The 14,713-nt window shown below is 51.2% G+C and overlaps 1 protein-coding gene and 1 long non-coding RNA gene across 2 annotated transcripts; one reads left to right on the top strand and one right to left on the bottom strand.

Moving 5' to 3' along the window:
* The first annotated feature begins 1,980 nt into the window (after positions 1-1,980).
* On the top strand, positions 1,981-7,795 carry LOC149912308 (rho GTPase-activating protein 32-like). Its single transcript, XM_090130768.1, has 6 exons — positions 1,981-2,245; positions 2,891-3,013; positions 3,195-3,297; positions 6,617-6,821; positions 6,997-7,142; positions 7,331-7,795. The coding sequence occupies exons 1-6, from the start codon at positions 2,192-2,194 to the stop codon at positions 7,756-7,758; spliced, it is 1,059 nt and encodes a 352-aa protein (XP_089986894.1). The 5' UTR covers positions 1,981-2,191; the 3' UTR covers positions 7,759-7,795.
* Positions 7,796-12,611: 4,816 nt separating this feature from the next.
* Positions 12,612-13,702, bottom strand: LOC149912307 (uncharacterized). The gene is made up of 3 exons (XR_016462262.1): positions 13,422-13,702; positions 13,011-13,296; positions 12,612-12,891 (listed from the first exon to the last, which is right to left on the bottom strand). It is a non-coding gene; the product is annotated as an uncharacterized LOC149912307 (long non-coding RNA).
* Between the last annotated feature and the right edge of the window lie 1,011 nt (positions 13,703-14,713).

Genomic DNA, 14,713 nt, shown 5'->3' with positions numbered 1-14,713 from the left:
GCTAACAGGAAACTCACACAGCATTTCTGTTTCAGCTGTGCCAACGCTTTGATCCCTTGCTGCTTGGATGGGGCGTTTGAAGAAGGATGCCTGTGCTGATGTCCAGCCAGGCTTTGGGGATGAGTCTCCACACCAGGGTACGACTGACAGGACTGAGGGTTGGGGATCCAGCCAGGTCGAGTCCAGTGTGCTTTGCTCTTGTTCTTAGTGCTTGTTTTTGCTCAGGAGGGCAGGAGGTGAACCTCGTGAACCAATGCCTGCAGACGGGGTTTGCAGAGAAAGAGGTCCTGCAGGCCTTGTGTGACAGCCACGGAGCTGCAGCGAGGCTGCATCAGTGTAAAACACCAGAGATCCACGGAGGTGTGAAGGGGAGCTGTGGGCTGCAGTCACGCAGGAAGGGATGTGCATGCTCGGGGTTTGGTTGCTGTGTGTGTGTTAAGTGACTGTGATACCACTGCTGGGTCAGTGTGAGTGTACGGAACAAGTGTGACAGCCTTTTTGATGGAGCCCTGTGAAAGGAGTCCTATGGACTTGAGATCCAACTATCAGCCCGTGGGCATCATCCAGGAGTTGGGGTAGGGGATGAGACAAGGGAAGTTGGGCTAAGAAAGGGATAAAGCAGTCTGGCAGCAGTTCTGTGTTTCTCCCATCTCCTGCTTTATTTCCTTCCAGGTGAAATAGATGGGTGCTGCAACATGCCCTTGAATGTAACAAAACCCACTCTAGTGTGGATTTGACATGGGCCCAGCACTGCAAGGTACGCTGCTGGGAGGAAGCGTCCATCTGGCTGAGGGCAGGAAGGCCCTCCAGAGGGATGCACTGAGGCCAGTTGTGCGAGGCTCAACAAGAGCAAGCGCCAGGTCCTGCGCTTTGGTCATGACGACCCCGTGCCAGCTTCTCCAGGATTTGGCTGGGGTAGAATTCCAAGCAGCCCCTGATTCCAGAACGTTGGGCTGGGCTGTTGGAATCTTCTGCCCTTGTGACTGGTCTTGCCTCCCCACCCTGTCCGTCGTGGTGGAGCAGCCTGGTGGCCCTCAGTGATGTCATAAGGGCTAGAATGAGGGGATGAGCAGTGCGTGCTGCGTCCCTTCATTGGAGCGCTGGAGCTCTGACTGAGCAGCTCGCTTGTTGCACTTGTGCACCGACTGCGTCCCTTTGTCTTCACACCGTCCTGTGCAGCACCTTGTAGGTAAGCTGAGACAGTGTGGGAGAGACGGGGGGACAGTGAGTGCTGAGAACTGCTGGCTGGCGGAGCTCATAGGATCACATTATCTCCATCAGCAGAGGGGTGGCCATGAGGGACAGGGAGGTGATCGTCCCCCCCTGCTCTGCTCTTGTGAGGCCCCAGCTGCAGTACAGTGTCCAGAAAGACAGGGAGCTGTTGGAGAGGGTCCAGAGGCGAGCCACAGAGATGATCAGGGGACAGGAGCACCTCCCCTGCAAAGACAGGCTGAGGGAGCAGGGCTTGTTCAGCCTGGAGAAAAGAAGGCAGTGGGGTGACCTCATGGCAGCCTTCAGTACCTAAAGGGAGCCTAAAAAGAGGAGGGGAATCAACTCTTTGAAAGGGTAGATATCAGCAGGACAAGGGGAAATGGTTTTAAGTTGAAAACTTAAGTTTCTAAGTTGAGGGAGGGCAGATTTTGGTTTTTCCCTCGTAGTCTTTGCTAAACCGTGGAAGCAAACTGACCTGCTCTTTCTCTCTCCTCTCTCCACCCTCTGCCTGCTTCCCTGCTGCAGCTTTTGCTCGTGGAAGATCAGAGCAAAGTGACAAGGAACGGCTGCAGATTCGTGAGATTTCTCTCCCTCGTTCTGATCTCTTGCCAGGTACCTGCCATGCTTTGTCCCCCCACATGCTTTAGCAGCCCGTGACGCCCCGTGTTTAGTAACACAGCCTCATCCAGCTTTGATGGGACGCTGGTCACGTGTGGGTTTTCTTCACGTGCTCTGCAGCTCAGCCCTCAGAAGGATGCTGTCTGTGGTGCTGTGACCAGCTGGTTTTATGGAAAGCAATCCCTTAGGCAAAGAGTCCCAGCCCCAGCTTGTGCAGAGCTGCACAGCATCACCAGGGACACCAGCAGGCGTGCTTGGGCTGTGTGAGTGTGCCCGACAGCTGTAGGGAGCACAGCAGAGATGTGAACAGAGAAAATAAAAGTGTGTTTCTTTTCAGTTCCAGCTTGTCACACCTACGCTGATGGCTGTGGCGTGCAGCGAGATCAGCTGTGGGCCTGACCTGGCATGGACAGAGGTAGAGTATGAAGCTCTGATTGGTCTTTGTTCCCTGACTGCAGCCAGCAGAGTGAGCCGCAGATGTGCTCTCCTGCTTTCCAAGAGAGCTCCTCTGTGGCAAGACAGCAGTGCAAGTGTGGCAATTTTATAAAACAACCAGAGCCATCTCGGCTGTTGTGTTTGTCCTCTACTGACTTTTCCCTTCAAATGGCTGCAGAAACAACAGTCATTCTCTGCTCTGTTTGGCCTCGCTGTTGGTTGGACTGCTCAAGAGAGCTGCTTTGTGCTTGCACTGGCACTGTTTGCACCTTGTAACTGCAGCCGTAGCTTTGGTTTCCCTCTTCACGGTCTCCTAGCATCTTAAACAGTCAGCCTTCCTGCACAAAGAGCGCAGGAAAGGATGTGGCAAAATACACAAGGCCACCTGTCGGCGTCAGTGCCATTGCTGATTAGTCTGGATGGGGAGAGATGCATCTTTGCTGGCGTGTGGCTGCTGCACACCAGGGAGAGAAACAGCCGCTATTAGACTTGCAGTTCCTTCTGAAGTGCCCATGATAAGGACCGAGTGCATTTCCTGCAGCTTTCTCTGCAGATGTGCTCCTCACCTTGAAATCCTCCTTGTTGGTTCCCAGCTCCTCACCGTGGCCTGTGCTCTCTGTTTCAGGCTGAGAACAAGGGGAAGCCCCTGCTGGACCATGAGGTGGCACCTGTGAATGTTCCAGCTATTGCTGCTGCCCATGCTATTAAGAGATACGTTGCCCAGGCAGCGGATGAACTCTCCTTTGAGGTAAGCAGTTCAAGGCGTTCCTTGTTGTTCAATTTTACAATGGGAAATGTCTTCAGAGCTGCACTGGTGCAAGTGCTTTAATGCTCGGTGATGTTTGGCAGTGCAGAAGAATGCAGACATTTGAGCTGTGCTTTCCTCCCAGCCGTGCTGAAGCTGGGATTGACGCTGCAATCTCTTGCAGGTGGGAGACATCGTGTGTGTCATCGACATGCCACCAAAGGAGCTGACCCCCTGGTGGAGAGGCAAGCTCGGCTTCCAGGTAGGCACAAGCTTCAGACTGGAGAGTGCAACTGCAGTAAAGGCAGGAATCTCAGCTTAGAGCTGCTCTGCCTGCTCAGGATGCCTAAAGGACATAAACAGTTTCCCTGTGTCGGTATCAGAGGACCTTGCCTTTGGCTGCAAATGTTGAAAAATTATTACCTTTATGCTGTGAACTATGGCCATTTTCTGCTGGATAGTCTTATGGAACGTCAGGCAAGCACGTTCCGAGGGAAATGTTATGTGGCTTTTGGTTTAACAGTTCAGACCTGAGAAGTGCTGCATGCAATAGTTGGCTTCTCTTCTTGTTACAGGTTGGATTTTTCCCAGGGGAGTGTGTGGAACTGATTAATAAGAACATTCCTGAGGCACTCATCAACTCTGTGCCAAAGCCAGGTAGGGATGTTACATTTGATGGTGTGGGGAAGCAAAATGAAGTCTTTTTGGGGGTGCGTTCCATGTTTAGTACCTCCTTTATCCATCCCACATTGTCCTCTGGGTTGATGATTCTTCATGCACACCATGGGGCAGAGATTTGGCCCAATCCTCCTGTGTTTATGATTGGACTTGGGGAAACTATAGAATCTTCATAGAATGGCTTGGGATGGTAGGGTCCTTAAGGATCCTCAAGCTTCCACTTCCTTGCATCAGGCTGTGCTGCCAGCCCCCACATTTAATGTCAGATTAGACCAGGCTGCCCAGGGCCCCATCCAACCTGGCCTTGGGCTCCTCCAGAGATGGGGAAAATCCCTTTTTGTATGTACTGGTTGGTAATGTTCTTCCCGTTCTGACGTGCTCTGTAGAATGTGCTGTGCTCGGCCTCGTCCAACGGAGCCAGACCTGAAATGACCTGGTTTCTTCCTTTTGTTGTGCAGTGCCCAAGAAACGCAGCAAGATCCTCACCTTCCTTCGTTCCTTGGTGAAGGCCCGCCCAAAGAAACCGACCGAGCGGGAGGTGGAGAAGGAAAGGGTGTTTGGCGGTGACCTGGGAGAGCATCTTCTCCACTCCGGTCGTGATGGTAAGGAGCAGCCCATTCCTGAGATCTTCCTCTGCTGGGCATCTAAAGAAGATGAAAGGGAGCTCATATCTAGCAGGGGGCAGGCTGATAGCCGTGGAGACACGTGTAATGGGAGGTGATGGCTGAAGGATCAAGTGAGGCGGATGCTCCTAAGAGACAAGCACATCTGTATTTGCTTCAGCCACGCCTGGCTGGGCTTAGTGGATGGGATGTGACTCCCGGAAGCACAAGCTGCAGCAGGACTTGAATCAGGAGCTCCACTGACGGCTGGCACGTGTTCTTCAGTCCCCCAGGTCCTCCAGAGCTGCGCTGAGTTCATTGAGCAGCACGGCGTGGTGCAGGGGATATACCGCCTGTCCGGCGTCGCGTCCAACATCCAGAGACTGCGGTAAGAGTGCTGCGACTGACACAGCCTGAGTGCATCTGGTGTGGCTTTGGGCTTGCCTTCCTCTCGCTCAACCGGGTTTGCGTCCCTCTCTCCAGGCAGGAATTTGAGTCTGAGCAGATTCCTGAGCTCACCGTCCGCGACATTCACAGCGTGAGCTCCCTCTGCAAGATGTACTTCAGGGAGCTCCCGAACCCTCTGCTCACCCACCAGCTGTACGGCAAGTTCTCGGTAAGCACAAGGCCACGTCTTTCATTTCCCTCTTCCTGGGCCTCTTGGCAGATGGCTGCAGCAGTGCCCCAGCTCGGAGGCCCTTTTGCTGTCAGCCCCACGAGGTTTACTCGCAGTGGTGTACTAGCCTGATTGGTGTCTCGCTCCCTTTCTGCACTACTCCAGGATGCTGTTGGTGCCGCTACAGAGGAGGAGCGGCTGCTCAGAATGCAGGACGTCATCCAGCAGCTGCCCGCTCCTCACTACAGGTCAGTGCTGCCCTCAGCCTGCTGAGCTCAGCCCTGCTGCATTGCAGAGGGCAACGATGCGGTTCCAGGCTCTGTCTCACGCCGGCAACACGATGCCTGTGTATGCTGAAGGGTTGAAGGCTCCATGGGCTTACTTTATGGGGTCAGTTCCTGGGCACGGGGGCACGCTTGGTGCAGCTGATGGCTGCGGCTGTGCTGTGCTGGGGCTTGGTGCTGCAGCGTGGCACTCAGTCAGGTTGGATCTACTTCATCTTCGGTGACAGTAGCAATCACAAGAAGTAGCATGAATGGAGGTTTGCTTTCTGAATTGCAGCACGGCATGCTCGTTGGTGCTGAACGTTTGCCTCTCTTGTTTTCCAGGACACTGGAGTTCCTGATGAGACACTTGGCGTGTCTGGCTGGGAGCTCCACCATCACAAACATGCATGCCAAGAACCTAGCCATTGTGTGGGCTCCAAACCTCTTAAGGTAAACTTCTGCTTCTGTTTCAACACAACGCTTACATCTGTTCTCCAGTAAAAAAAACAACAGTGCTCCCTTTTTCTCCATCAAATGTGCTCTTCTCCTGTAAAATCTGTGGCTGACAGAAGAGCAGGAGCCTGAGCTGTTCTCCATCCTCACGGGCACAATGTCTAGGTGACAATTTCTGCAGTCTTGTTGAGATGGGACTGACGTGTCCTTGATCATCCAGGGGAATTTCTGCAGTGGCATCACTGATTGCCCACTGCGGAAGTCTCCAGAGCCTCAGCTGACAGCTTTTGGCTGCAACAATTCAGACTCGGGGAAACGGTCTTGGAGAAATGACTTCTAAAATCTGCCTTTTCTACAGATCACAGCAGAACGAGTCTGCCTGCGCCAGCGGAAGAGCTGCCTGCATGGAGCTGCAGACGCAGTCGGATGTGGTGGAATTCATCATCAACCACACCGACGTCCTCTTCGGCTCCAAATCCGGAACAGACATCGCAGATGCAGCAGGTGAGTTTCTTCCTCCATTAGCTTGATCATGACCTGACACCTTGACCAAATGCAGGCCTTCTCCAGGATGTTTGAGATACTCTTTTACCATCAAGGGGACAGCAGACCTCTGGACTTCCATTAGGATATGGCATCCTGTTGCTGGATGCTGAGAATGTCCAAGCCCAAACTTCACAAGGAGGAAACTGTCATTATTATGTTTGCACGCAGGAGAAGATTGATGCAAGTGTGGCAGCGAAGCTTTCTCAGTTCCCTGCCCCCATTTCCTTGGGTTTTTCCTTGCCTATTTTGATACAGTAAGCTGCTCTTAATGATGACCGTGTCCTTTGCCATAAACACACCTCTGCCCACATGGTTATTTTGAGCTCCTCTTCTTCCAGTGGCTCGGATAAGCAAGCCTGAGAAAAATACAGCACCTCCCCCAGAACCGTGGTGGCTGTGCTGCTGCTTTCTGATCCTCGCTCTTACCTGTGGTTTTCCCTGACAGGGCACAATTCTCTCCCAGGGCCCAAGTCTGTGGGGGTCTCTTCTGCTGCCACAAAGCTGCTCAGCCTGGAGGAGGCACAGGCACAGAGGCGAGGCCACAGCAGCTCTCCCCCTGTGACAGAGAGCAGCCGGGACATTGAAGTGGAAGAAAGCCCTGCAGCTGGGCAGGGCAAATTCCACACCGTCATCGACTTTCCATCTGACAGGTAAAGAGGACTTTCTTTTCCAGCACCTAGCATCATTGTTTGGGTGGGTTTTTCTGTTTTTCTGCAGAAACCAGGCAGTGCTAGGAACAAGCAACTGCTGCCATGAGCTCAGTGCAGCTCTTCCCTCACCCTGCACCACGCACGACTCACAGCATTGGCTGTTTTCTCTCTCCAGGCAAAATCCACCCAGCAAAACTGAGGAATCACCAGCTAGCAGTTGGTGTTGCTGCTTCAGCCTCAGAAAGCCATCCTCTGGGAGCAAATGCCAACTGCAGCGCAATGCCAGGCAGCCCTCAGAAACAGAAGTGGTAGTCCTGGCAGGTAAGGGTGCAAATGCAGCTTCCAAATCCCTGCTTTTCAGGAACATCGAATTCAAGCTTGCAGTGCACTTGTAGCTCCTCCTGGCATTCCAGCCCCTGCCTAGCATCTTCAGTTCACCCCTGATCAAGAACTACTGTCGTAATTCAGCTTGTGAAAGTTTGACACTAACCCCTGTGTATCCTTTCTAGGTGAATCGAGCCCTTGCCAACCCACAAGATCCAGGGCAAGTAGCGAGGATGCTCTCTGTGCTTCCATCAGTGGAGAGCTCATAGGGAGCACGAATCGCTGCAGTTCCAACAGCAGCCTTACACATGACAACAGTGATGGAGAGAAGGAGCTCATCGAAGTTCAAGCTCTCATTACACCTGGCTCTGCTGAAATTGGTGACGTGAGCCTCCCAGACACCACAGTCACAAGTGAGGTCTGTCACCCAGAGTCTCTGCAGTACAGCCCAGCCCAGGCACTGTGTGAGTGCCCTGACAGCAGCACCTCCATGCAGGAGCAGGTCAGCGTCAGTGAGGAGGAGCAGAGCCTCTTGCAGGGGGACTTTCAATCAGGCCTCCAGTCCCAGGCACCGGACAGCAGCACTGAGAGCTCTGAGCCACTCTCTCCATGACAAAACAGGATGAGTCCCTACTTCACCATGGACCTCTCACACCCTCCTGTCCTTTCTATAATAATAAAAGCACACTCGTGCTCAATCAACGCCTTGACTGCCTCCAGAGTCTTCATTCACACGGACTGGGATGAATGCAGCACACAGCAAGGCACCCCAGCTTGCAATGCTGTGGCTGTGGGGTGCGTGCAGCACAGCTCCGGGTTTGTTCCTGTTTTGTCTGGCTTTGGGATGTCTGCAGGGGGAGCTCTGCTACCATTTGGCATGGTAGCAAATAATCTCTCGCATCCTGGATGCTGCTCATGATACTCCCAAGCTTCCTGGCTGTGGCTTTGTGATGCTTTTCAGGGCCTTCTGATGCATTTTGATGCCTTGGATGTTGCTTAACACCTCTCTCTTCCCATCATGTCCTTTCCTGGCTCCCATCTACGAGCTGGCCCTGCAGATCATCTCCAGACCTGTCATCAGCACACTGCGGCAGGAGAAGCTCCCCTGGCCAACGTCAGGCAGTACTGCTTGGTCTGCAGCTCAGTGGCCATTTCCCTTTTAGGCGGCTCCTGCAGAAGAATCAAGCAGGAGAACCTTTTGCTCACCCTGCACCACACAAATGCTGCAAAAGCAGAAACAACCTGGGAATCTCTGGTTTGCAAGACTTCACAGACACTCACCGGCTGTGTCTGATGGTTCCCTCCCATCATTGATTTCCTTCTCCCCTTCTCCTCGTCTGATCCCACTGCTGAGCCATGATCAAGCTGCCCAGTGTGGCAGAGCATCGTGCAGAGCCGTGCTGGCACCTCCTCCCCTTCCTCTCCTGCAGCTCAGCCTGCAACCTGAGCAAGTTTTTTTCTGAGAAAGTGACCATCTCTTTTCCATCCCTTTGCCCCTACAAACAGTTGTCCAGAGGATCTCGTCCAAGAATTCCTGGAACAGCCTGCAGCTGGCTCTCCTGAAGTTCAGGCTCCTGCCTTTGCTTCCTGCCAGGCCCGCATTCCTTGAGATCACCAACTCAAGGAGGGCATGGTCACTGCAGCCCTGACCGCCTCCTGTCGTAACCCCTGGTGTGCACCATGTCCAGCAATGCTTCCCTTCTGCTTGCTGTGCCCAATGCCTGCACCACAGAGTGATTCTCACTGCACTCCAGGAGTCTGTCAGATTGCTTGCAGCCAGCCATGCTGATTTCCCAGACTGACTGGAATCCCCCATCAGGATGAGAGTCAGTGAGTGCGATGCTTCTGCTGGCTGCAGTAAGCAGCTCCCACCAACAGGCTCTCTTTCCAGGCGGCTGTAGCAGACCCTCACCTCCAGAAGCCCTGCACTGCTGCACTTCCTAATTTTACCCACAAGTTCACAACCTGCTCATGGCTCTTCTTAGTTCTTTGCACTCAACTTCTCATCATAGAGGGCAAATCCCTTGCCTTCCAGAATTCCATAGTATCAATTGTGTCTGCTAATGTCAGGATTTTTTTTCTTTCTTTTCTTTTTCCATTTTCTAGGTAGGAAAATGAATTTCTGAGCCAGGAGAAGCAGAAGTGAAACAGTCTTCCTGGCACTGCTCAGGTTGCAGGAGTTGCCAAGTGCTCCTCAGGTAATGTGTGCTGAAGAGCTGACCTTGGTGGCAGGGGCTGTGGCTGCATTTTGTGCCTGTCATGCGGGAATCCAAGAAAGCCTATTCAGAGCAGGAGCTGCAGAGCGAGATAAACATCACGAGAAGGTAAGGCTGAGAAGCAAGGACACCTCCAGAAAGAAGAGAAAAACGGAGTCAAGTGAGCTGCGTGACGGCCGTGTGATGCTGACCATGATTGGAGGAAGAGCGCATGGCTGGGAATGACTGATGGCTCTGGTTGGATGGGTGCCTGTGTGCACAGAGGTAAGGAGTGTTTGTGGGATGTTTTGCTGGCATCTAACGGCTGTAAGGGGAAGTCAAGAGAGAAAACTTGTGAATGCATATAAGGGATGTTAAAATCTGGAACAGACTGTTTGGATCAGTCACAGCGGAGTCCGTGCCAGATTGCCACACTGCCAGAACTTGGGGCCCAGGATTTTCCTTAGAGTGCCAACTGCTTATTTTAAGTGATAAAAAGTAACATTGAAAAAAGCTTCCCTCCTTGCATTAGAATAAGGCATTGATATTTGCTGTTTCTGTCTTTCCATTCCTTTAGCAGCCTGGGTGTTGATGCAGCTGCATGCATCTGCTGCCCTCCCCTTCTGTTTTGTGTAAAAGAACAGTAAAATATGCAATCAGTGTGAGATCTTTCTGAAGTATTTTACTTTATTTGCCCCTAGGCTGCAATGGCTGGGAAATGGCAGTGTCACCCAGGAGCCCACACGGCGACCTGATGTCTCATTGTTGGGGTCTATTGGAAACCACCACGATGACAAAAGAATGCCTGGGATTCCTCCGGCCCAAATGCCAAACCTTGCACTTGGCTGTGCTGAACCTCATGAGGTTCACCCAGGCCCACCTCTCAAGTCTGCTGAGCTCAAACAGATGTCATTTTTCTCGTGTCCTTCCATTCCGAGTCCATCTGTTCCCCAAAGCAAAAGAATTTGGAGGGAACCACCGACAGTTATGTGAGCGATTTCAGCGTCTATTTCTGATCATGGCAACAACTTCAGAGGTCACACTTAATTTACGGTGCCCGTTGTAATTCTGACCAAGGCTGCAGTTGCAGCTGACTTCCCAAGGCTGCAAGACGTGGTGGTGACACAGCCTTGTGCTTCTGCATTGGTGCTCATCCCACGTTTCCTTTCTCTGTCTCGCAGGTCAGCTCCTGCTGGAAGCAGATGGTATCCCAGTGTGAATGAAGGTCAGTGCAGGAGCAGCTGCTGATGGGAGGAAGGAAGTCCATGCTGAAGAGCTCTGAAGCATCTGCAGGTATGGTTCTGGAGGAGGCAGCAGTGATGTCGGAGGGCTCCCCAGCAGGAAGCTGTCTCATCCAAATGCTTGCTGAGTGGTTGGAAGGGAGCTTTCTGCATGACAGCAGCACCAGTTGCTTGCTTCAAACGCTGCAAAGACAAGGATTAGCAGGAGTTCCAGTATCTACAGTATCATCACGAATCACGATAGGATTACAATGTGTCCTCATACAAACGCAGCCATTTCTCTCTGAGTCCAAAGGCTGTCCGGAAAGCATCTTTGAGGTCTCTCACACCAAACCACTGCTGTCCGTGTGGGATCTGACTCATTAGGGTATAGGGGTTAGGAACCACAGGCTGTCTTTTGAGAACGGGTTCAGTCATTTCCTTACATCTTGCACCAGCCGATACGTGCCGTCTGCCTTCCGTGCCGACAGGATTGGGGTGTTATAAGGCCACAGACAAGGTTCCAGAAGACCATCCTTAACCACTGTCTGTGTTACAGCTTTTAGACCCACTCTCCCTTCTAAGGCTATGGGATATTGTTGCTGTTTCACAGCTCCACTCCCTCCTTGGGCAGTTCTTTGTAAGGGAAAATTGTGAGTCCACCCCAATTTCCTTCCCCTGCCCACACCTTTGGATTCATTTCTTCTCATCACCACCTGTTAACACATTCATTGACACCTGATATCTGTTTCACAGACTTGCAGCTGTAATGCTCATTTAACTGTTAAATCTCTCCCCCATAAATCGGTCCCTGCTTCAGGCACAGAGAACAATTGCCCTGCAACTATTTTATCTTTCCATTTTAACTCTGTGGTCTCCAAGAGTGGAGCTGTCATTTCTGATCCCTCAGCCCCAGTTATGCACAACAGCCACATCCAGATACACGTCTGGTACCTCTGAACTAGCTAATGCTGTAGGATGGAATGTTGTTTCTGCACTGGCTATCAAATGTGGGATTGCTCTGAAGCAGTACAGCACGATGTGTTTTGTAATTTGCCCTTAGAAACAGTTTGAAAAAGTAGAAAGACTTTATTAGTATTAGTATTAGTAAAAAGAAGTTATTTCATAACATATTTTAGAAATACAGTTGTTCAATCATGTGATCAATTCTCACTTACAGAACTGTAATAGTTACAAATTGCATGTGTTTAGTATTAAGGACCAGAAAGCATGTTGTAAGGCCATTCTGTTTGGATAGGAGAAGCTCAGCAAAAGAAAAACAGACTCCAAAGAAGCCAGGGCCTCCACACAAGGCCGAACTGACTCACTCTGTGGGCAGGTTGGGATGCAACAGGCAGGCATCAAGAGACTCCCCTCTGTCCTCCTTCCAAACTTCTCTCTCTTCAGGGATGAGCAGGTGTCCAGAAATAGTGGCCAAGTGTTGATAAGCAGCTGTCAGACGTTCAATAATTAGCAGTATACCTGCTGAGCTAGCAACAATTGGTGTTTAGCCAGTCACACACACACACACAGAATGGCCCGGGTTGGAAGGGACCTCAAGGATCAGGAATCGCGAACCCCCTGCCACAGGCAGGACCACCAACATCTGTAGCACTGCACATATGCACACTGCTGGATAGAAACAGCAGTGTGGGAAAAAACTGTATGCTGTGGATGCAAAGGGTGAATCAGAATGGCTTAACAGCTGTCCCACAAGGAAAAGCAATCCCTTACCTGCTGTGACATGCTCATGGCAGCAGCAATGCAGAAGCCAGCAGCTGATGCCCACAAGGACAGCCAGCCTGGACTTATTTTCACTACATATCTTTGTCCTGATGTCCTTGTAGAACCTGGGACATTTCTCCATCTCAGCAGAAGAGGGCAAGACGGGTAGAAAGCACGCACACTCTCCTCTATTTTTCTGGCACTCAAAGAGAAAGAGAAGATGAAAACCAGCATTATTTCCCTGCCTATGGCAAACACCAGACTTTCCATCCTTACAGTCTTCCTGACTTCAGCAATAATTGAAACAACATCCCACTCACCTTTGCCTTGTCTGGCAGAGGTTGCAGCTCTTTCTATTGCATCCCTCTAGCTTTCAAGTCAAGAGCTCCTGTGTCACACAAGGAAAAGCAATCTTTTACCTCCTGTGCCATGCTCATGGCAGCAGCAATGCAGATGCGAGCAGCTGATGCCCACAAGGACAGCCAGCCTGGACTTATTTTCATTAAATATCTTTGTCCTGATGTCCTTCTAGAAGCTGGGACATTTCTCCCTCTGAGCAGCAGAGGGCAGGATGGGTCCAAGGTGAGGGCATACTCTGCTCTTTTCCTGGCACACAAAGAGAAAATGAAAACCAGATGTGTTTCCCTGCCCATGGCAAACACCAGCCTTTCCATCCTTATAGTCCTTCCTGACATCAGCACTAATTGAAACAACATCCCACTCACCTTTGCCATGTCTGGCAGAGTTTACAGCTCTTTCTATTGCATCCCTCTAGCTTTCAAGTCAAGAGCTCCTGTGTCACACAAGGAAAAGCAATCTTTTACCTGCTCTGCCATCCTCATGGCAGCAGCAATGCAGATGCCAGCAGCTGATGCCCACAAGGACAGCCAGCCTGGACTTATTTTCATTACATATCTTTGTCCTGATGTCCTTCTACAAGCTGGAACATTTCTCCATCTCAGCAGCAGAGGGCAGGAGGGGTCCAAGCTGAGGGCACACTCTCCTCTTTATCTGGCACACAAAGAAAAAGAGAAGATGAAAACCAGATGTGTTTCTCTGTCCATGGCAAACACCATCCTTTCCATCCTTAAAGTCCTTCCTGACATCAGCAGCAACTGAAACAACATCCCACTCACCTTTGCCTTGTCTGCCAGAGGTTGCAGCTCTTTCTATTGCATTCTTCTTGCTTACAAGTCAACAGAGTCTATGTCACTCAAGGAAAAGCAATCTTTTACCTGCTGTGTCATGCTCATGGCAGCAGCAATGCAGATGCCAGCAGCTGATGCCCACAGGGACAGCCAGCCTGGACTTATTTTCATTACATATCTTTGTCCTGATGTCCTTCTAGAAGCTTGGACATTTCTCCCTCTGAGCAGCAGAGGGCAGGAGAGCTCCAAGGTGAGGGCATACTCTGCTCTTTTCCTGGCACACAAAGAGAAAATGAAAACGAGATGTGTTTCCCTGCCCATGGCAAACACCAGCCTTTCCATCCTTACAGTCTTCCTGTCATCAGCACTAATTGAAACAACATCCCACTCACCTTTGCCATGTCTGGCAGAGGTTGCAGCTCTTTCTATTGCATCCCTCTAGCTTTCAAGTCAAGAGCTCCTGTGTCACACAAGGAAAAGCAACCTTTTACCTGCTTTGCCATGCTCATGGCAGCAGCAATGCAGATGGCAGCAGCTGATGCCCACAAGGGCGGCCAGCCTGGACTTATTTTCATTACATATCTTTGTCCTGATGTCCTTCTAGAAGCTTGGACATTTCTCCCTCTGAGCAGCAGAGGGCAGGAGAGTTCCAAGGGGAGGGCACACTCTCCCCTGTTTATCTGGCACTCAAAGAGAAAGAGAAAATGAAAACCAGATGTGTTTCCCTGCCCATGGCAAACACCAACCTTTCCATCCTTACAGTCCTCCTGACATCAGCAGCAATGGAAACAACATCCCACTCACCTTTGCCATGTCTGGCAGAGGTTGCAGCTCTTTTTATTGCATCCCTCTAGCTTTCAAGTCAAGAGCTCCTGTGTCACACAAGGAAAAGCAATCTTTTACCTGCTTTGCCATGCTCATGGCAGCAGCAATGCAGATGCCAGCAGCTGATGCCCACAAGGACAGCCAGCCTGGACTTATTTTCATTACATATCTTTTTCTTGATGTCCTTCTAGAAGCTTGGCCATTCTCCCTCTGAGCAGCAGAGGGCAGTAGGGGATCAAGGTGAGGGCACACTCTCCCCTGTTTATCTGGCACTCAAAGTGAAAGAGAAAATGAAAATCGATGTGTTTCCCTGCCCAAGGCAAACACCAGCCTTTCCATCCTTACAGTCCTTCCTGACATCAGCAGCAATGGAAACAACATCCCACTCACCTTTGCCATGTCTGGCAGAGGTTGCAGCTCTTTCTATTGCTTCCCTCTAGCTTTCAAGTCAAGAG

This window comes from Phasianus colchicus, chromosome Z, assembly GCF_987193195.1.
Source record: "Phasianus colchicus chromosome Z, bPhaCol1.hap1.1, whole genome shotgun sequence".
Lineage (NCBI taxonomy): Eukaryota > Metazoa > Chordata > Aves > Galliformes > Phasianidae > Phasianus > Phasianus colchicus.
The sequence above is the reverse complement of the archived record's forward strand: the minus strand, read 5'-3'. Positions and strand labels throughout refer to the sequence as shown.